The sequence below is a fragment of the Chionomys nivalis genome, chromosome 10 (genome assembly GCF_950005125.1).
Source record: "Chionomys nivalis chromosome 10, mChiNiv1.1, whole genome shotgun sequence".
NCBI lineage: Eukaryota > Metazoa > Chordata > Mammalia > Rodentia > Cricetidae > Chionomys > Chionomys nivalis.
The window spans coordinates 37,041,876-37,064,869 of record NC_080095.1 but is presented as its reverse complement, the minus strand read 5'-3'; the positions used below and the strand labels follow the sequence as shown (position 1 = coordinate 37,064,869).

The 22,994-nt window shown below is 42.7% G+C and overlaps 1 protein-coding gene across 33 annotated transcripts in view; it reads left to right on the top strand.

Annotated features, from left to right (window-relative positions):
- Nrxn3 (neurexin 3) overlaps nt 1–22,994 on the top strand; it is a 1,560,627-nt gene that overhangs the window by 81,797 nt on the left and 1,455,836 nt on the right. For all 33 annotated transcript variants that reach the window (XR_009057835.1, XR_009057834.1, XM_057782568.1 and 30 more), the window contains exon 3: nt 22,693–22,710. Coding sequence is in view for 31 of the 33 variants with exons in the window: in XM_057782568.1 (XP_057638551.1) it covers nt 22,693–22,710 (18 nt within the window). In the remaining 2 variants the exon portion in view is untranslated. The remainder of the gene's footprint in view (nt 1–22,692; nt 22,711–22,994) is intronic.

Below are 22,994 nucleotides of genomic sequence, written 5' to 3'. Positions count from 1 at the left end.
ATCACCTTAATACCTTAATGAAGCATATTGTGTGTGTGTGTGTGTGTGTGTGAGAGAGAGAGAGAGAGAGAGAGAGAGAATGTTTCAAGTGTACATCTATATGTCTGAGTTTGCATATTGGTAGATTCAGGTTTCTGTGCATATGAGTCTAACAGTATCTAGTGAGTAAAGGAATCACTGAAACCGTCCATCACCGGGACCATACTGGCTACCACCAAAAACACCATCTCTCTTTTCGTGGGGAAAGTAGTGTTTATGTGGAACAGCTCTCACTGAATCTATGTTAAGCATATACACATTCTCTTTGGTTTGATCTGCTTGAGAATGTACTCTAAAGACTGGTTTTGTTTTGTTTTGTTTTTCGGTACTGTTTTTTTTGTTTACAAACCAGTGGTTTTCTGTAACAATTACAGGCAGCCGCCAGCCTGGGATCATGTAAATGCTTGTGGAATAGCTGTTTGAGACATGCATGTTGTCACTAAAGATGGAAAGGACCCATTAGTTCCCGTAGACTCCCTGGAGAAGATGAGCCTCACTGGGGACAGGATAATTGTCCTTGATAAAGGAAAAGCTGTCATATAGAGGAGGAAGTGGATACCTAGGCGGAAGAGTCGAAGGAGTGAGAAGCACAAAGAAAGAATTACATGATAGTTAGAACTGCTGGCCCACAGATCACATGCTTTGTGGGGGGGGGGGCAGAGGGTTCTGGAGTGGACCTGGGAGGAGTGTGCCTGAATATGTACATGACTTCAACTCAAGGACTCCTTGGCTCTGGGACTCTCTGCAGCCAGACCCTCCAACCTGTTTTATCATGTACACCTGTCTTTCAAAGGCGTGTGGGAGATAAGTCACTAGATAGCGGCTTCTAAAAACCTGTTATTAGGAAGAAATAGCCAAACACAGTTATCACATACACAGGTTGTTCGTACATAAATATCCTGCTATGGGGAGACTATTTGTAAAGATGTTCTTGGCTAACGAGGGATTTTGTTCAGAAATTGGCAACCACCCATCAGAGTAGAACTCAAATCTATATCCTCTGTAGCAACCACTGTAACAGCATCTCCTCTGTGCTGTCAGGTAGAGGTTGATTGTAAAATATCCCTGATGCCAGCTTGGGTGTTCTTGATGGTCTTTGGCACTCTGCGTGTTGTCACCTTGTTGGTCTGGCCAGGGGTCTCCAGAAGCTACTCAGTTACACCTTATCCTTTGGAGGCCTCACAGTTGCTAATATTACCCAGAGCTGTTATCAGCTGAAGAGTCACCTGCTGGGGGAAAGTTTAGGCTCCTTAAGAAAAAGTCCTTTACGAAGCAGACTTTGATGTATGTTCATCAGTGGGGTAGACTATGCCTTATGTTTACTGGAATAGGTTCATTTGTTGAATTTTCGCCAAGTGAATGACTGTTATCTACCAGTATGGTCTCTGCCATTAAGGAACTTATAGTCTAGTTTGGAAGCCCATCAAGCAGAGAGGCACACGTATATCAGAACTGCTCTACGGCCAGGGTCAAGAAAGGGAGTTTGAAGTAGGAAGAAACCTCACAGGAGGAATTCCGGGGAAGGACTTGCAAGTTTTAGTTGGCAGTCTAGGAGGAAGGACCATTGGGGCAGTCCTTGGAATCAGTTGGATCTTGACGCTGTTTGCAGGACTCTGTCCCTGGATGTCATGATCTGAGGCCAATAGAAAGCATGAGAAGAACAGTTAGGTGGGGAGACCGTCAATGGTCTATAAGGATATTGACCAGTTTTCGTAGATGAAAAACTTGGGAGGCTTTTCGGTGGCCTAAGTGGGAGGTAGATTTGAAGTTTAGGCAGTGTGCATGAGGTGTTAGTGATTGGAAGGTGGCAAGCCTTCTGCAAGGCCAGAGGGAAGCCATTGTGGGGGTCTGTGACCCAAGAACCCATATTGGATGAGGAGTGATGGGAGAAGAGCCAACTACAAAGATGCCAAGGAGAAGCACTCAATAGTTGGGCAAGGATGGACATTTTGGTTTGGATTGTGATTGTATGGCTCTGCCACATGCTAGTTGTGGAAACTTGGGCAAAGGACTTTATTTGTCTTCATTTCAATTGTACTGTCTGGAACATGGAATGATAATAGTGTCTACCATTTAGGACTGTCTGAGATTTAAAAGAGAGTGACTGGGGTTGTGGCTCAGTGATGGAGCACTTGCTCAGCATATACAAGGCCCTGAGCTTGACCCTAGGGCTGCCTAGAATAATACCGGGCATAGAGAACATAGAGAATGCATCAAGTTAATATTGGGTATTGCTATTTTCAATTCTTCTTCTTCTTCTTCTTCTTCTTCTTCTTCTTCTTCTTCTTCTTCTTCTTCTTCTTCTTCTTCTTCTTCTTCTTCTTCTTTTCCTTCTCCTTCTCCTTCTCCTTCTTCTCCTTCTCCTCCTCCTCCTTCTCCTCCTCCTCTTCTTCTTCTTCATCATCATCATCATCATTATTATTAAAAATAAAAAGGGGGGAATTCTGCTGACATGCTTTTCTGTTTGTTTGTATATGGTACAAGGAAGCTGGCATCAGGTTTGAGGTGAGGGTAAGATAACACATTTTAATTTCACTGTGTCCCTCCTCTTCAGAGACTGTGGGATGTGTAGATATAGTCAGAAGCAGTGGTTAGCACCAGGGGTGGGATGGGTTTTGGTATAGAGGTCAGGGATGGTGTAAGGGAAAAGGAAAAGCTTGGGTATGGGAAAGTTAGCTCATGGTAGGAGCATGATTGAGAGGGAAGAAGCCTAAATTCAGACCCTTGGGAACCTTCGTATCCAACACTGCGGAGAACAAGGAATCTCTAAGACAGATTCCAGTCAATGACCAGAGGCATACAGAGGGAAACAGTGGACAAAGGAAAGTTCTCTAAAATTCTTTGCTGGTGAATACATGAAAGAGACCATATTTTCAACACAGTTGAAATTGCCTTTGAATATAATAAACTGGCTGGAAATTGGCATCATTTGTTTCAAAGACTATTCTTGTTAGTTTTTCTTTTAACTTCAATTAAGTGAGATCTGTCCATTTGAAAACATGCCTACAAATGGGATCTCAGTTCTCCTAGAAAAGGTAGCCAATATTGGGGTGTCTGAAGCTTCCTACATGGTGGAATTTCTGTTTCTTAGAACACCAGGACTTCATGTGAGTCAAAGACTCAGAGACCTGAAAGAAACACGCCAGAAAAATGAAGTAAATTGTGAGTTTGAGATCTGATTTGAAACTCGTGCTTTTAAAACCAAACACAGCATGCCTTGTTTAGAATTTTTTTCTAGAGTCAGGTACATACTCTTGAGGGTATCCGCTCAATGTTTTACACCTTCTCCTGAAGCTAGAAGTGGGATTCCTCTACTTCCTGTGGTCCCTGTGGGCTGAAAGATCTAGAGGCTTCTCCTTCCTAAGGATGTTGGAAGGCCCGGCTCCGCTAGCAGTATAAGTGCTGGTAATTAATACACTTGTGGTTGCTTTATCTCTGCCCAGGGGTGGGGTGCTTGGATAGGAAGCAAAATGCTTCTTAAGGAAGTAGAGGCGGAATCCAGGCTGCCTGTTTGCCTCCCTCCTCCCATGTCTGTCTCTCTGGGGCTGGGAGTCGGGGCTGTGCCCATGTTCCAAATGCTTGCTCTGCAGCATAGGTTTCCAGGGATTTCAGGACACAGGAATTTTCACCCAGCTGTGTTGTGTGTTGCTGTTCAGCAATCTGAAGTTGCTTATCCAGCGTAAGTCAGAATGGGGAGCCTAGGGAGGGGAGGGACGCCTTCTAACATTTTTCTAAGCAGAAAAAAAAATTGAGGTGTTAGGGACCCAGCTGGTGTGTGACTGCAACCAAGAAATGCAGCCTACGTAGGCATACGTGCTCACATAAACCCCCTCATTGAGGCTTTGAGGTGCGATTCGATTGGGACTCCATCCTGTTTCAATGAGTACTTACTAGTAGGCCAACTGTGTATCCGGTGAGGCTCTAAGGAAGAGGGATGGGTGCATACTGCTCCATGGATGCCCTGAAGGCAGAATGAAGATGGGTCTCTGTGGCCCAGAGGTCCCTTTGTACGCCTGGCATAATAAAGACTAAAATTCAAGGGTATGGCCAAGATTACAAAGCTTTCCTGGGTTCACTGTCTTTGTACTAGGAGCTTCCCTAGCCAGTGAGGATCAGGAGTGCAGCTTGAAGAACCAGGATGAAGATAGATCTGTGCTTAGCACCAGCTCCATGATGGCTCCTGAGTAGCTCTCTATTGTGAATTGGGTTTCACCAAAGTCTTATCAACTCCTTAATGGGATAAATTTAGTGTAGGTGATGGTTAGCTAATTCTCAGGAAGCACTTACTACACGTTGGGGCTGGTCTAGGTACATGTGTTAATGAGATCTTTTCATTCTTCAGTCGCCCTTACTGTCTGATTGTTTACCCTTTCTCTTGTGACTCCCACACTCCCAATTTACTCAGGAGATCTTGTCTTTTTCTCCTTCCTATGTAGATAATGTATGACTCTCTTAGAGTCCTCTTTGGGTCTAGGTTCTCTGGGGTTGTGAATTTTAGGCTGGTTTTTCTTTGCTTTATGTTTAAAAGTCTTTTATGAGTGAGTACATATTATGTTTGTCTTTCTGGGTCTGGATTACCTCACTCAATATGGCTTTTTTCTAGATCCATCTATTTGCCTGCAATGTCAAGATATTATTTTTTTCTGCTTTGTAGTATTCCATTGTGTAAATATACCACGTTTTCTTTATCCATTCTTCAGTTGAGGGGCATCTAGATTGTTTCCAGGTTATGACTACTATAAATAATGTTGCTATGAACTATTTGCATCTTTTTAAACCCAGGAAATCCCCACTAACCCCAGTAATTTTGTTGTTGATCTTTTGTTACCATACTATATTTTTCAAACTTTTATGAAAGTTTTTTAGCTATATTAAATACAAAAGTATTATTTTAATTCATACAGACCCCATAAATAAGCATTTTATTACCCTACAGTCTTCTGAGCATCATAGTTCATCTTTTTAAATCAGTCCTTACATTTGTCCTTTGATAACACATGTGTGCACACACACACACACTTTACATTCAGGTTACTGTCACTCTAATTCTTTTCTTAACTCCTTCCCATTATTATCACCCCCACCTCTGCATTAAACTTATCCCTACATTCATATCTTTTTCTCTTTTTGCTTTGTGACCCATGGGTTTAACCAGGGTAATCTATGTGACCATGATAACTATCCCTTGGCACACAGTGGGCTCATCAGTGGATAAACAGCTGAAGATAATGGCTGTAGCCTGGTTTGGCGGGGAAGGGTAGGGCCAAGTGGGTTCTCTAATACATGGTGGTTGACTGTTGATAGGCTGAGTCTTATACAGAACCATCTTATGTAGTTACTGGCTGTATAATGCCCAGAAGATAGGATCCCATTGCTCTTTTCCTTGTATTAGGTACTCACATCCTTTCCACCCCCTTCTTCCACATTGTTACATGAAGGAGATGGCATGAAAATCCTGCGTAGTGCTGAGCACCCGATCATCACACATTTTCATCTATCTCCAGTAAATCCATGTCTTTTTCCTCGCTATTCACTGTGAAGAGAGAGGTATATTTAAGACCGAGAATAACATTTGTCTTTTGGTATAAATAAAAGTATTTAGAAGACAGCCACTATGTCAATTGAACTAAACAACATTAGTAAGTTCCCTCCTCAGGCATAAGACCTCCTGAGCCTGGGCTTTCTAAACTAGGATTACAGCATTAGGCATGGATTTCCTCTGTGGAGCAGGCCTCGAAGCCAATCAGAGAGTGCTTGGAACATGGAGGGCACGGTTGCTCCCACAATGCCCTGCCACTGTTGTGCCTGTAAATACAGCCTGCCTGGCCAATTGGCGTTGTAGGTCATAGAGCTCTCAATAGAGTGAGGTGAAAATACCAGTGCCTTTTCTTACTTGGCAGCCTATGTTGTACCTTTTGGAATTATGAAAGCTGTACACAGAGGAGAAAGCTGATTCCCTATAACGTGCATGACAGGTATAGAATGCTTTCAACCATAAAGTTTTCCAACCAGTTCTGAGGGGCGTTTGAGAGAATTGATAAGAGCATGGGTTGTTTTAAGGGTTTTGGGGTGGTCTCCATGACCAATAACACATTAGGAGGTGTCCCACACACATCCCTGGGAGTTTTGTTTAATAATCCAGAAGTTTCATACACAGCATTATTCAACCATGCAGGCTCTCACCTTGTCAATTCTCAGTTTGAAAGTTCGCTTACAAGGTAGTACATTTCTATGTGGCTTTCCCAAGCTCTTTGTATGAAACTGGGTTCTAAAGCGGCTAGGTGACTTGCCTTGCAATGTCTTGAGGACAACAAGCCAAACTTGGGTATCACCTTTGCTGCATTACAGCAAAGAAAAGGTGTATGGTTAAGAAGAAGTGATTGGTGCTACGGAAATCTTGTTGCCGAGCCCAATCAGTAGTGACCTCAACAGACCTGGTGTGTATTTGCCCTGAGTTTACACATGCAACGCGCATTTGTGAATATAAGGAGCATGTTGCTATGGAAAACATAAGCTAAACGAGTACATCTAAAACTTACGGCATGAGTGTTTGAGGTGGGAAGAGTGACTGGGGAAAATTGTAAGAGAGTGGGCTGATGACATCTGAAGATGGAGAGCCGTCTGCCTCCACTGTCACGTGCTCGACTTTAGAACAAGGTTGACAGGAACTATGTCTCTCCCTTTCACTTATCTGCTTAGAATATGGCTTGTGGGTAATGACGGGTGGACGGATGAATGGCTGGATGACAGGAATGGGGTAAGGAAGAATCATCAGTGGGATATCCTGGGGCAATTGGCTTTGTCTGGAAGCGGGGATACTCAGAATCTGGAAGGCAAGGGCTTAAAGGACACATTGTTGTGGAGAAGGTGACAATGGAAGCTGCAGTGAATGTCATCTGCTGCCAGCCTAAAGCCACTTTTTCTTCAAATGGCTGCACAGCAAGACCCCCACCTACAGCCCAGAGATCAGCTCAATGTTAGCCAAACAGCTGCCTTTTCTTCCTGGTGTTCAAGTTTTAGTTCCTTCCCTGTCAGACCCTCCCACCTACCACAGGAGGAGAAATCAGCCTGTGCCCTGATCAGTCCACACACTCTAGCTATTGTTGCCAAGGGTGTTTGTATTTCAGAATATTGGCAGAGGTCTTAGCTTGGGGATCATATCTGAGGCTTGGGAATCCGCTTCTTTGCCAAGGGTACTTCCTGGGTTTTAAACTAACATTTCCTGACTTAGTAGGTTGTAGGCACTGTGAATAACTTTACTGTTTATTCCACATTTTATAAATGGGGAGATCAAAGCACAAAAGACTCCCCAGTCTACCCTCCAACCAGTAGAACTCAGTCACTACAGTGAGGGATAGTCATCCTCCATAGACACAAGAGAAAGAAGCACCGTGCAGTGGGGTTTTGTGACACCATATTCAACTTTTTACAGCTCTGATCCTGTGCTGTTTTTCTTTGGGTTGATAAAAATTACTTTTCTTTTTAAGATACAGGGTACCAAAGTGTCAGGTATATGCATTTGTCTTTCTGGGTAAAATTAGAACTCATTAGCCTCCATTAGTTTCTGGAATTGCTTTACACTGCTTTGAGTGTTCGATAGCTAAACAGTAGTGGTTAGCTAAGAACCATGGCTGTCGGCAATAGCTGCTACCCATGTGTGTTCTTACCAGAAAGGATATATTTGTATTTATTCCCCCTTTATTCAGAACTTTTATCAGAAAATAGAAACCTGCAGCTAGGCATGACCTCTGAAAGCACATAATTTATTTTTATTCAGTATTTATCAAGATGTTTTGATTGCATAGTTCAATTCTGATGGTTTTTACCTTTACATCACCATAGTCAGAATTAGAGCGAGCCTAGAGTACATTTATCAAGGGGCCATTTTTTTTTCTGAACAACCAAAGTAGGCTTCATGCAATCCCTAACTCTATTTTTTCCAAGTTTCGATAAACCGTTTCTTATTATTCCAGTTCACTTTTACTTTACTGAATTATTTTTTTTAGCAAGGTCAGTTTTACTTCAACGTGTGTTCTATCAGAAAGATATGACTCATCCATCAGTTATTTGTGTGTGTGCCTATAGGATTTTAGCTAGATAACTTCCGTCATTGGAGTGTTCTTTCACGGCCATTATTTCTACCAGATTTCAGTTTTATCAGGTCAGATTTGCAGGTCTATATTTTATCAAGAATGTTGCAGTCTCTATCCCACTCCCAACTTTTAGTAAATAACACATTTCACCATGTGCATGTTTAGCTGCTGACAGTTCTATTTTGTGATTTTCCTTTCTTCTTCCTTGACCGGTGTACACACACACACACACACACACACACACACACACGTAAACAAATCCATTTTTTTTGCTGTTGGAAGAACCACATAACCACATTCACTTTTTGTATTATGAAAGTCAGTCTTTCTTCCTGATGGGTTCTCATCATACTTGAGGGATCAAAATACCCAGTATTGTTTATTGAGATAGGTGATTTAGAAGGATTAAGAAACCCACTGAATGTCATATATAAAGTGAAAGCCATGCGCTTCAAAATGTAGTCCCTCGTGTTTGGAGTAAGAATGTAAAGCCGGGGTAATCTTGGGGGTACACATTACACTTCCAACATCTCTTTGAAACTTGCACATAGTTCCTACCAATCTGACCTCCCTCACAATTAGAATCTAGGGCCATAGTTCCGAGCCCCTTGGCTTCTCTCTACTTCCCAGCTAGGCCTGCCTTAAGCCCTATGTGCACTGGGGTGACATGATTTACAAACAAGCAGGACCAAAAAAGGAAAAATCCTCTGGTGAAAAAATGAGGTCAGTGGCAGAGATGGGGAGGGGAGGGAGTCCTGGCCTTTCTCTTCCATCCTGTCTGCATCCTGGCCTGCAGCCATCAGGTCAGCAGCCTGTGGTGCTATTGGGAACCAACATCTGTGTGTGTGTGTGGGGGGGGGGCGGACAGGGAGAGCAGGGCAATGCCAATGCACAGTGTTCTTATGAGGAGGACTGTAAAGAGCTGGCTGTTTCCCAGTCACTCGGGACTCCCCCTCTCTGAATGTATTTGTCCGGATTACTCTGAAGGGGATAGTACTGTTGTCTAATAGTGGCTTCAGATTTATCAGGGGATTTGTTTGATTAATTCCAAAGCATCGGACAGCAGATAGATTAGAGCTCAGCCTGTGGGGAGGGCCCACATCCCCCCACTCTTCTAGTATGAGGCAGGCTTTCCTTTCTTCCTGGGTGTCCTAACTGTCCAAGCTCTAGCTTCTAGGAACTCGCCGTGGGGCAGTTTAAAACACTGTCCACTGATAAGATGCATGTCTAGGTGTCCACAGATACAGGTAATTCCCTGATCTGTCCTGCGCTTTCTCTGTTAAAGGTCAGAGATTTGGTTGCTTGCTTTCCTTTCCTGAATGATCCAACCATAGACGTCCCCCAGTGCCTGGGTCAATGCCCCGGAGCCTGGCTGTGGAATGATGGGAAAATCAGTGAGCTGGGAGGCAGATGACCTGAATTCTAGCTCAGATATATAGACATTTAGTTACCCTTTTTGTTTTGTGCTCTCTCTTCTTGGCCTCACAGTATTTTCTGCTGTGCTATGGCCATAATTATAATTACTGTTCATGACTTGATTATCAGGCTGTTTTGGGTGTTTTCTGCAGTTAGACTCTAAGCCTTAAGAGTTCAAGTCTTGTATTTATTTACTTTGTTCATCTGCTACCACCTGTGTGCATTGCCCACTGTTACTGGGGCATGGATAACATGCAAGAAATAGGCATCAATGAAGTAAACTTGAAAACAGAAACAGAAAGGATGATCCTGGCATGTGGCCTATAAGCCCAGCATTCAGGAGGCTGAGGCAGGAGAAGTGCAGAAAATTTGAGGCTTGGCTGGGCAACAGATTACAACATTGCCTTGGAAACAGAACAAACAAATAAAAACCCAAGAAACAATGGATTTTAAGACATCTCAAGACTCTTCCTCTTCAGAAATTCTGTTTTTCTTTTATTCACTCAGAAATAGAGCCAGCTTTGTAGTATTGTTTCACGCCACTTTAATTATAGTACCACAGCTGTTACAAGATAAGAAAAAGGGGTTATTAATAATAATGATGATGAGAACTTTCAAAAGCATGTGACACTCCTTTTAGGAACTTTCCTTCCTCTTGGAAGAAATACGTCTGCCTGGCTCTCTGAGCTCTCTTGGGGAAGACCTGTTAGAGCCCCCACTGAACCACGTATTAATGGGATAGAGACTTTGCCCAGTTAATGTCAGGTCCAGAACATCATAACCTTTTGTTTGACAAAGGAGGTGGGGAGATGGGCAACTTTGCTCATTGTATGAAAATGAGAATGAAGCAGTGTGCGGTGAGGTTAATAAAGAAAAACAGAAGGACAAATGTTGGGTCCATGGGGGGTGCACTAAGACGGGGACAGACCACCAAAGTCTAAGAAATCAGAAGAAACTTTATTCCAGGAAAAATAAAAATTAAAAAAATAAATCTCCATGGGGCACAAAAAGCTTGTCAACTAGTTGAGACCACAACCAGAGATGGATTTGTAAGGCTGTGGTAAAGCCGGTTTTTGAATTCCTCCTTTTGTAACAAGCATTAGGCAATAACAAAAGAATTTTTACAATCTCAAGATAAAACTCAAGATACAAATTGCCCTTCTTTGCAATTTCCATTCACAGGGTTAGTTTTTCAGTTAAAGTAGTGTTTGTATTTAGTCCATTGTTTTTCCCTGGCATTCCTTGATAGTTGTGCCAAGGCTCTGCACCTCCCCTGACACTGCCAGTTTTGCATAGCAGGGAAGGGTAGGGGACAATATAAAACCAAAAAGTCAAAAGTCATGTATATCCCCATCATTTAAAAGTTAACTCAGCTCACATCAATTGCTGGTCATGAGTGGCCAGGGAGTTATCTAAAAACTGACCCTCAGAGCCACCCTAAGTTTGCAGAGGGACCGCTTCAGCCTTGCAAATACAGCTATGGGTTGTACAATAGAGTAACCACTGTTAATAGTTAATCCTTAAGATGCTGAGAAAGCTGCTGACAGTCTGCTCTCATTGTCCTAGGCTTACAACCTTATATTTTTTTTTTATTTCTACATCCTATTTCTGGAATCCACATCTCTATGTTCTTATTCTTGGACTCTTCATTAACAGAACAGGGCCTTTGGGGAGGGCTTCTTATTTGCCTTTAGGCTTCTTTGGGTGACTAGAAACTCATTCTCACTACCAGGTCTCTGTGGACAGCTTTCAGTTGAATGGTAACTCGAGGCAAAATCATTTTTTTAAGCCAATGGCAGATACTGCGAGTCAATCCTCATCCCAAGCCCATGTGTAGTTTCAAACTATTCCTTAACACACCATCTCAGGGTCTTATAAATCAAATAGAAGGGAAGTGATGTCTATTGAGCCAGCCAGGTAGCTAGGCATTTTGTATATGTAAGCCTCTTTGGACATACTGGAAAACTCAGAAATGGATACTGTGATCAGGTCACAGAAGTTAAGTTGTCTCCTGAAGATCATATAATGATTAGACACGTTGACATTTGAGCTCCAACCTTTCTTTATACTCTATGTCTCCCAGGGAGTCCGATCCTCAGAGATGTCAGTTGACCAGCAGCCAGTTATGGTAAAATGTTCTTATAAAGGGCTCCTCTCTACTTAATTGTTGCTGTCTTTCCTCCAAGGGAAACTCTGTAGCAAGAGTTTGAAACATGCTCTGTCAACCCTAAATCCCCCATTAGCTTTAAGTACAGTAATAGATGGCCTTGAAGAGCCACCCTATGGGCCACAAGGGCTATCTTGGTTTGTTAGATGCATTGCTAGTGGTATGCAGGGTATTCTTTTTGAGTCTCTAGTGCCTAAGTTGGTGTGTGACATGCAATAAGTGGCTGGTGAGCGTTAGCTATCTCAAATTGAACCAGATACAAAGTTCACCTTGAAAACAAAGACGGGATGGGGATAGTGGTGAAGTTTAAGCCTTTCAGCTGTTTTAAAAACCTCGAAGCCAGTCTTTCTTAAATTCCCTCTGTGATAAGTAGGTGTTTTATTCCAGCAAGTGTCTAGTATTCCAAAAATAGACATCACATATGGCCAGTAGGACAGTATCTTTTTTGGATGTCACAGTGTAACAAGTATGTATTCTTACAGGTAGAGTTTTCTGAAGTTTTAGCTACTTGATTACATTTTAAAAATTCAGTGCCTTCTAAATTTATTGGACCACAGACATCATACCCTATTTTTTCTATCCCCAAGAAATCCATATTCACTTTTGGCTTGGTGCTGTATTTTTATAAAATTCATTTTTGGATTTGTTACCCACAGCTTGCCTTCTTTCTCTGAAATATGGATCCCATGATCACACCCTGTGGCAGATATCATGAATATTACAATATATACTATGCTTGGGAATATTTAATGACCATTAGTTATTTTCATCCACTGCTCACGAAAAGTCCATGTTAGTTTTCTGAAATTTGTCTCCTTGAGTTGGGTGGTTAGGCTAGAGTAGAAAAGAATAATTAGGATGATATGCTGGAGGGAAAGGACTTTCCTTTCAGAGAAATTGAGTTTCAATCTAAGGAAGTTACGCAGGCTTAAGGAAGTAAACTTCCTTGGCATGAAGGAAGTGCAAACAATAAGCTATACCATAAATGTTAGTGATGTCAATGAAGTCATACAGTCCTGCCTCAGGTAGTAAGTGTACAATGCAAGAAGCATGTTGGGGAGGTTGCTTGTTCATTTCCCAGCCGCCCAGATTCCCGAAATAATCACACAGCAATATGTATTAATTGCAATACAGTTTGGCTAATAGCTTAGGTGCATTTCTGGCTAATTTTTATATCTTAAATTAATCCATTTCTATTAATCTGTGTATTACCACATGGCTGTGGCTTACTGGAAAGATTCTGGTGTGTCTGTCTCCTGCAGGTGGCTACATGGCTTCTCATTGACTCCACCTTCTTTCTCCCAGCATTAAGTTTAGTTTTCCTGCCTAGCTCTATTCTTCCAAGCCACTGGCAGAAAGAGCTTTGTTCATTAACCAATAAAAGCAACACATAGACAGAAGAACTTCTCATACCAGAGGCCTTCTGTAGTATAAGGATATATGCAATTATCTTCTGGGGGTGTGTATTTTAAACTTTTATTTAATGACCCCCATTGTATTTAGGGAGTTAATGAATCATCTAGCTAGCATAGTGACAAATAAAGAATTGATACTTGATTTGTATTTTTGGACTGAAAAAATGAATCACACAATACTTTGATGTTTATGAGGTACATCCACATTTATAGTTTCATTAATGTAGGAGGAGGCTGTTAGTTCCTGGCTGCCTAGCCCCAAAATAATCACACAGAAACTGTATTAATTAAATCACTGCTTGGCGTATTAGCTCTAGCTTCTTATTGGCTAACTCTTACATACTAATTTAGCCCATTTCTATTAATCTGTGTATTGCCATGAGGCTGTGGCTTACCAGGAAAAGTTCCAGTGTCTATCTCCAGTGGGCTACACGGCTTCTCTCTCAACTCTGCCCTTCTTTCTCCCAGCATTCAGTTTAGTTTTCCCCACCTATCTCTGCTCAACCCTATCATAGGCGCAAAGCAGTTATTTATTAATCAATAGTAATCACAGTACACAGAGGAAAATCCCACATCACATTCACACCTCACAGCAACCTGGTCATGTAACAGTGTTCCTAGTTCCTTTAATTATGGAAATGGAAAATGTGGTTTAGCAGGACTGAGTAGCCTAAGGTCACATAGCTGATATGAGGTTGGAGAACCAGGTGTCCAAACAAGGTTTTTACAAGTAAAATGTCATTTCCACACACTAAATGGGAATTATGACATATGTCACAACATGGGTGAACCTTGAGAGCATTGTGTTAACTGAAACAAAACAAACACAGAGGGATGAGTTCTGCCAGGGTCTACTTACATGAGGTCCCTAGTGTGAAGATGGGGAGTTTGGGTTTCATAAAAAGATGATGGGCATGGATAGTGGTGAGATTTATATATCACTATAAATAATGAAATGCATCTAAATTATGTATTTAAAAATAGAGGCTGGGAATGTGCCTAGGCAGAGCATCTTACTGATAATGGGTTCAGTTTTCAATACTGCAAAAAAAATCAGGCTAAAATGTTGGGTTTTACATATTACTTATTTTACTGCAACTTTTGAAAATTAGGGAAACAAAGTACCAGGGGCTTTGACTTCAAGCCCAGAGCCGATGCACCCAGTGCCCCCTGAAGTAGAACACCAGTATACCTCCATTCCACATTACTTAATCACAAGGTCTGTAGAAAGCCCTCTGCTGAAACTTTGGGAATACCACCTGTTTCTTCTAAAACAGTCTTCCAACTGGCATGAATTCCAAGGATGCAGAATCTTTTCAGAGAACCACGATTCTTAGAAAGAAGACAGGTCCCTCCCCTACTCACCCCCAAAGGAATCATTGGGTTGAAGTAATACAGTAATTACGATAACCAGTGTGAATCAGTGCTTTCTGTGTGCAAGGAACCTTGCTCAATGCTTTGAACACATCAGCTCCTTATGAGCCTTCCACCAGTCCTAGGTAAGGGGACTGTTGCCACTTGCACATGGGGATGTTAGGATCAGAGAGGTCAGTTAGCATGCTTGAGTGAACATGTGTGGAAGAGTCGGGATTTTCATCCACGCCTGCTTGAATCTAGAAACTGCCATATATGCTCTCTGTGTCGCAAGAGACAGAGGAACCGATGAAGCCTCTGTCTAGTGAGTTTTCCACCAATGATGGAAATGATAAATTTCTTTCCTACAATGCATTTCTCTCACTCCTACCAAATGATGGACATCTTCTCATTTAAGTCAACACCTTTCTTGATTTCCTGCTGTTCCGTAAGGTTCCTCTCTCCAGTGGGTCATACTGGAATTGGATGGGGGAGGGGACCTCTTGTTTATTTCCTCAGGAAATTGGCATGTGAAGCCTGGCCCTTGGAAGTGTCCACTGCCTGTGAGGACTTCCCCAAATCCCCTGTCCTATTGGGTGGGAGAATACTGTATCTGTACACCTCATGGCCTAAGGTGGGGAAGTGTTATTCTGCTAGAGATGTCTTTTGCCTGAAGGCTCAAACAGGTCAATAGAAGCTCATGTGTCCCTTTCAGTGTACCAGGAATGTGCCAACAAGCCAGCAGAGATGTTAGTAAGTCCAATCAGTGTTTCCCGAATGTTTACTATGTGCCTGGCTTTGCACTGAACACTTTATATGGCTCATCTCCCTTCATCCTCCCAACAGTCATATAAATTAGGTACAGTCAGTTCTGGTATAATGCTTGTTTTGAAAATGCAAATTTGTTCCAGTGCAATTGATATATTAGGGAACACTTTGAGCATAGTAATTTTCATCTGATTATACATGATTTTGTTCAGAAGAAGCACTAGGTGCTGTTAGCTGATCCGAGCTCAGCAAACAAACTTCAAGTGAACTCCCAAAACATGCTCACCTCAAACCCAAGCCAATAGCTTTATTTCCCATGTGTGATGTGAGTCCCAGCCCAGTACAACTTCTTCTACGGTTGCAAGTGACTCTTTCTACCACTTCTGAGCAACTCACATGGTCCCTACTTTCAAATGTTCCATATTTATTTTGTTCTTACATATTTTTTTAACATGACTGAAACTGGCTCTTACTTTTTATTATGTATCATTAATAAAGTTTTTGGTTAGTGTACCCTAACTCTAGTTTCTTGTGAGCCTGTGGATTTTCCTACTTCACCGAGGAATGCAAACCCAGTTATGCTATTACTATTTCCTTATAGTAGAAAAAGAATTTGCAACTAATAAATTTGTCAAAATTATTTTCAATGAAGTAGTAAATGCATAACTCAAACAGATTATCTTACATCTATAGTTATACTCAGAATCTCCAAGACATCAACAGGAGGTAGCTGTGCTGGTCCCTGTATATATAACATGTTGAGAAACTTATCTTGTCAGCCAAACTCTCAGTCTTCAAGCCAGAGCTCCTACAGGTGCATAAAGGCCCCTGAAGGTGTTTGGGTACAGCAGTGATCTGGACCATAAAGGTGCCCCTTGGGACCCTTCCTTGGTTTTTTTCCTTGCTCCCCACACTATTGCTGCCTCTCAGGGTGTCTGGCACCCACTCGCCACTACTTGCTGCTTTGTCTTAAGATCTAGAGTTACCATCATCAGTGAACAAAATCATGTAACACCAGAGCTGGAGGCTCAATAATAGATAAATGGGCTCTCATTTCAAGGATGAAATTAGCAGTCAGGTCTGGCCTGTGTTTGGGGAGGCTGCATAAAGCTCAGCCTGCAAGAGCTTCCTTGCTGCTGGAAGATCGCTTTAGGACTTAGCTAAAAGTCCATGCATGTGTGTTTTGGGAGAAAGAACAGCCTTAGATTTTTTCTTTCTCAAGAATTGGGGATGAGATACGCCAGTGGCGAAATGCAATCTTTGCTTTGATTTTCTTCCTGATATGTGATCTGATATAATAATACTCAATAGAAGGCCACCAGATGTCTGCTCTGATGTTTGAGAGCATATGAAAGAACACTCATGGAAGCCAACAACTAGCCTTTCTTTTTGCGCGTGCGCGTGTGTGTGTGTGTATGTGTGTGTGCACGCGTATGAGGACAGAGGTCAGTACTGAGTGTTGTTCTTCACATGATAGTCATCTTGTTTTGTGAGACAGGCTCTCCCACTGGGACTTTAAACTCTCCAGTTAGTCCAAACTGGTTGATAAGCAAGCACCGGCAATCTATTACCATGCCTGGTACTTTGTGCAGATTCTGAGAGTTCAACTCTAGTCCTCGTGCTGGCATGGTGAATACTTTACCTATGAAACTACTGCCTCAGGTCCTTGGGCACTTCTTAACAACAGGGCATGCATGTAACAGTGGGCTTGTCTGCTTTTGGAGAATGATTCTTCTGAAGAAACCCATGTGGAATTTGATAACTGGGCAAGGGATTCTGGGTATTCTATGGGGCCTGGGCAGCTGAATCCTGGTTTCAGATGTAATACAAAGCTTCTAGAATCAGGGCTATAGTTGTTTGGGTCAGGTTGAGTCTGCTTCCCTCGCCCTGACTAATGCCTATTTGTTATGTCTCTGAGTTGATCAGTAATTTTATCTCATTAGTATCTTCCTGGGTCAATTGTTTTCTGTCTTTCTTTGAACTATTTATCCACAAAGTCTGAGCCTTATCTGATGTATTCTGAGGCTGAGAGTTTTTTTGTAACAATAATGTATCCCATTTAGGTCTCAGTTTCCTAACCTGTAAAATGGAATGAATTATGCTCCTTCCTGATAGGCTCATGGCAAGCATGAAATACAATGGTACATTTAAAGCACATGGCACAGTGCCCAGCACACTGAAAATGCTGTATACGCATGAACACTATGATGTTTGCTGCTGCTTTTATCTCATTTTCTTCTTATAGGTGCCTTATTTTGGAGGTAATGCTGCCATCATGTTAATGACACAAAGAGAGGAATCAATGGCCAGATTGCCAGGCTCTAGGATCTGGTTCTGTAGACTGTGTGACTTAGGGCTCATAGCTTAGTTACCTAAACTTTTCTGTCCATCAGTTCCTTAGCTGGGTGGGATAGCAGCTCCCACTTCTTAATGTAGTTGTTGTCAAGTACCTGGGACATGGAAATACCCAGACCATATTAGCTGGTAATTTAATTTCCTTCATGTAGGAAAAGATAAGCATCTCGTATATATTATCAGAAATCCTTTCTGAGGCCACACAGTGAGAAAACCAGACTGGGGTGTAGCCACAGGTGTATATAGCTTCTGTCTTGATGTTCTTGTTTCTGAAGCTGTGTCCCCAGTGTTTCTTCTGCCAGTGCCTGGAGTCCATGTGTGGGGAAGCAGCCTTGGTCAGCAGAACCTACTCACTGAAACACATACATAAATAGTGTGTATCATTTTTTCTCTTGTTTTGTATAGGTGCGTATGGTGTGTGTGCCTATATGTCTATATAGCTGAGCATGTGTGTAGAGGTCAGAGGGCAACTTGAGTGTTGATCTTTGTTTTCTACCCTGTTGGAGGCAGGATTGCCTTATCATTTCCTGTAGCCTATGCCAGCCTAGCCAACCTGCAAGCTTCCAGGGACTCTTCTGTCTCTGCCTTCCATCTCATCCTAGGAGCACTGAGATTGCTGAGATGATGTGTTAACTGGTGTCTGGCTTTTTACATGGGTTCTGGGGATTTGAACTCAGGTCCTCACCCTTGTGCTGTGAGTACTTCATCTGCTAAGCAATCTCCTTAGCCTTGTATCAAGTTTTAGGTGAATAAAAAGTGGGGGGCAAATTGTCAAAGCAGGGGCCACTGACAACCAGATGAAAAAGTCTGCTCACCAGAGCCTGAACTTTCTCAGCCACCCCCTGCTGTTTTATTTTCTCACACTGCTGGGCCTGTAGTTTTCCAGAGTGCCACTGCATTCAAATCTATATTCTATTTTCTCTCCTAGAAAATAGGTCAGACTCAAGGCAGAGTTCACCAGGTGGTGTCCCCTAAGGTTTGGCTGGGGCTGTCCTTCAGGAGTCTGCCTGTGTATCTGACTCCATGCTTCCTAAACCTCTCCTAGGGGTGCGAGAAGGCATGGGAGAAGAAAGTAGGGGAATTTTGAACTCTTAGCTCTTGACATGATCTAGTCCAAATGAAGGGTGAGGTGAGAGGGAGCATTCCCAGGGAGGGTCATGTCTCCAAATGTAGCAGTGTAGATGGAGGGGTCCTTTCTTTTCTGCTTTAGTTAGAAGTCCTCCTTCCCCCACAAATTCCTTCCTTTGAACTTGTTGGGCATGTTTTTGGCGTCCTTGAGTGCAGGTGGGGATGCCCTGATTTCCTCCTCCTCTGCTTGTGAGGCTGTAGAGAGTGGGCAAAGGGTGGTGATGGTGTTTAAATCCTGCTCTTCTGCATCCCCTGGTTGGAGTAGGGAAGTCCTGAGGGAGGTGGTCTCAGACCAGGTCAGGAATAGTTTCCATCAGGGTTCCTTCAGCCTTGAGTACCTTTGGAGTATCTGTGACCTGCTTAAGACTGCATGTGCATTGAAGGTGAGCTGGGAGGAAAGCTGCAGGTGAAGGGAGCTTGTTCTCAGACCCCTTGTCCGCTCAGGAGTACTAACCAGCAGAATGACTCCTGCCTGCAGCTTTTCCATGTACTGTTTTCCTGCCTGGACAGACTGCATCAAGTATATATAAAACTCATTGTCTTCGGGTATCAGCCCAGATATAACATTATTTCCTCGGAAATGCTTCTTTAACAATCTTTTCTTACATAGGGACTCATGCTGTCATTTACCCTGTTTCTTCTTTCTTCATGATATTAATCATTATGTCACGTCACATTACACATGTATGTTAGTATTGTTCACATCTCCCATTTAAAACCCTAGGGTATTTCCTGTTTTATTCATTCATTGCTTGGATCTCACATGTAGAAAGTGTGGTCTGGCCTATAATTGGCACTCTGTTAATATGTATTGAATGTGAATACAAGATTTCCATGGATACAGCTCACTAAGATAGATACTATGAGGATCTCTATTTATAGGAGAGGCGATTGAGGCTCAGAAATGTGGAGGCAATTGCCTGTGGATGGATGACAGAGTTTGGATTTGATTCTAGGCCAGCTAACTTTCCTCTATCCTGCGAAGAGGCCTTATGCCCTCTTGTGTTGCTCCCATTGCCAAGCATGGAGGCAGTTTGTCTATTGTGACAAAGATGGAAGCTAGTGTTATTTCCTAATAATTCCAGTGAAATTCCCTTGGAAGACTCTCATTGGTTGGATCTGGGTCACATGTATGTTCTTGAGTGAATTATGTGTCTAGAAGATAGACTATTCCCACAATCTGGAGCCATGAGGCTTCTATTAGAATAGGGGTAAGAGTAGGGGTCATCTTTAGCAGTCATATTGATTAAAAGTAGAAAAGGATGTTCCCTAGAAGAGAGCTGGGGTTGTTATAGTAGAGACAATATAGATGAAGCCAGTTTCTCACTCTCTCCCAGTAGACATTTTCCCAGCTCTCCCATAGTCCCAAGGGACCCTTTATTCTCACCCTCTGCCTCTGTCACATCCATCTATCTATCTATCTATCTATCTATCTATCTATCTATCTATCTATCTATCTATCTATCATCTATCTATCTATCTATCTATCTATCTATCTATCTATCTATCATTATTCATTTACTGGTTAAAGGACTTTTAAGGGTGTCATTGTTGCCCTTCTGTGATGAGAAGAGATACTGCATTTTTATGTATAGGATTGCAACTATACTGAGTTAAAGTATGAGGGGGTGAAACAGAGGAAGTAATCATGGAATTTCTTTCAACCTCAGCTCCTGATCACCCCAGATTCCAGCCCCTTCTCACCTCACTTGACACTGATGAATGGGGTGAGGGATGGGGGTGAGATGGGGTTGGAGCTTTCATACTGGTAGAGGCATTGAACCTGAGTCACAGGTTTACTTCCTGTGGTCTCCCAGTGTTTCTAGGGAGCCATCTGGTCAATAAATGCTGGCAATTCTGTCTGTGGTGATTCCAAACAATAACAGTCAGAGCCACTACTGTTTATACAGGGCTTGCCTGATGCTAAGTGCTTTGCAAGCTTTTAAAGTCTCCTAACACCCCCATGGGGGAGGTTCTGTTCCCATTTTTATGGCTGAGGAAGATGAATTAGGGAGAAGCTCAGGGATTGGCCTAAGGCTGCAGAGCATGCTGGGATGTGAGCTCGCACCTGTCTCTCTCCAAGTTTAGGACTGTAATCACAGTGCTAAAGTGGGTACCCAACTGACATCTAAAGACCATTGGGGTTCCAAGGGATCCCGTCTCACTGTGTCTTGGAGCCCTCACAGACTGTGTATGAACAACAATGTTGACATTCTCACGGCAGATATCCTGTTTAATTAAGGGGTATTTTAATGAGACCACTATTGTAGGCAGTCCATCAGTCACCGTTAATGGCGTCACTTAGCTATTCATGTAGCAGCCTTCTCCTACCCACCTCTTCTATTTTACCTCTTTTCTTCCCTCGCTCACCACTCCACCCCTAAACCTAACTTACCAGAAAGACCTGAAAGGGGGTTTGTCTAAGGACTGATTCAGGGTTCTCAAGATGTGTCTGGGAGCATATATAGCTTCCAGGGATTGCAGGGCACACGCTGGGTGAATCGTCAGCTGTTGATCTGACTATGGCCCTCCCAAATACTAGGGCAAAGCCAGGTCTGGTGACAGCCTTGGTATTCCTGGGGTAAAAGCCGTAAGGATGCACTGTACAAATCTGACTGCAGGTATTTCATTATTGGCATGGAGAAGGTTACCTGTCTAGTCCTGGCAGCAGATTAAAGTCACAGAGAATTAATGGTGATCTACTCATGGGGTACCTGGGAGAATTCCTACCTGTCTTTCCTGTGGCTTAAGGATACTTTCTTTAGTCTACAAATTAAACTATATCTTATATGTCTTGAGAGATCTTGGCTTTGGTTGAATGAATGTTGAACTTAATAGGACTAAGAGATGGAAGATTCTTTTCTGAGTTCTGTCTCTGAACTGGCTGTGTAAACCTGGAATAACCTATCAGTACCTTCCATCCTAACACATCAACAACAACAAGCAATAGCAAACTAGACAAGCCTAAGGTCTTCCCAGATCCACTACCTAGTGATTCTAAGTGTACCCACCCAAGATTACCTGATGGTTATGGGTCTCCCAGTCAGCCTCTTGCTGCCTCAGCTATAGTTAATGCTGTTAAACTGTTTTGAACAGTGCCTCAGGTCATTCTCACTTAGCTTTCCCCAACACAATCCTACTTCACATCTGAGAGTGGGAGGATGAAGGAGACATCCCATCATTGAGGAAGATGATGGGAGTGAACTGTTCTGTGTGTTTTAAAAGTTCATTGGTTTAATTCATGTGTCAATCTTCCCAGGGCTCTGTGTTCAATTGTGGCTGACAAAAGTGATTTGTACCAGGTCGTTCTTGTCATTCGTGACGGGGTGAAAAGCCAGGAGAAAGATGCTGGGAGCAGGGAAGCAGAGTTTCCATTTCCATGGCAAATGTTTGGTTCACACAATCTCAAGCACACGTTGCTGTCTGTGATGAAGAATGGTCACTGTGTTTTGCCACCTTCTGTCCTTCTGCCCTCCACGCTAACAAATGCTGCAGCTTGCGCTTTCTTAATGGTGATGTCTCTTTTTCTTCCTCAGGGGAGTGGTTAATTCATTTTTCTCTCTGCTGTGAAACCTCACTTGACTCTGCGTCCAGTGTTTGGTATCTGGAAAAGAGGAGAATTTGCGTGGGTGTCAGTGTGCAGAAACCAACCAGAATATTTTAACCAATATTCTTATAGGATTCTAGGTTGCTTGGCTCTCTGGAGCCCTATCTGATTCCAGGATGATGTCTTTCCGGACAGATGCGCGGCTTACCTCTTTTGCTACATGCACAGTGAAAAGGGAGCTTGATTCCTTGGCTTGCATGGGTGGATTTTGGGTGAAGGTAGGAATGTGGGGGCTTGCATGGCCTTTGAACTCATGCAAGAACACACGGTGTTGTGTGTGGGTGCACTTCTAACACTCTTCTTCGTTTCTCTCTCCTCTCCTTTTCCCTTGCTTTGAAATTGCTGCCACAGATGTCAGTCAAGGTCCAGGTGAGTCTTTGCTCGCACAGCTGCTGTGGGAATTTGCCTTCTGCTAGACTGTGCATGGTGTGATTCTGACTGACCCCCTTTCCAGGGATTAAAAAACATCTTAGTGTGTTGCATTTTCACTGATTTTTGGTTTAGAAGAAGAAGTGCCTTGAAGTAAGGTTTTTTTGCTGGCTTTGAAGAACTATTTTAAAACGAATGGAATGTGTTTCCCTGGCTTAAGTGATTGCTTCCTTATGAATTCTGTGTGAATCAAAGGAGTGGAAAATTAACATTTTTGGAAAATA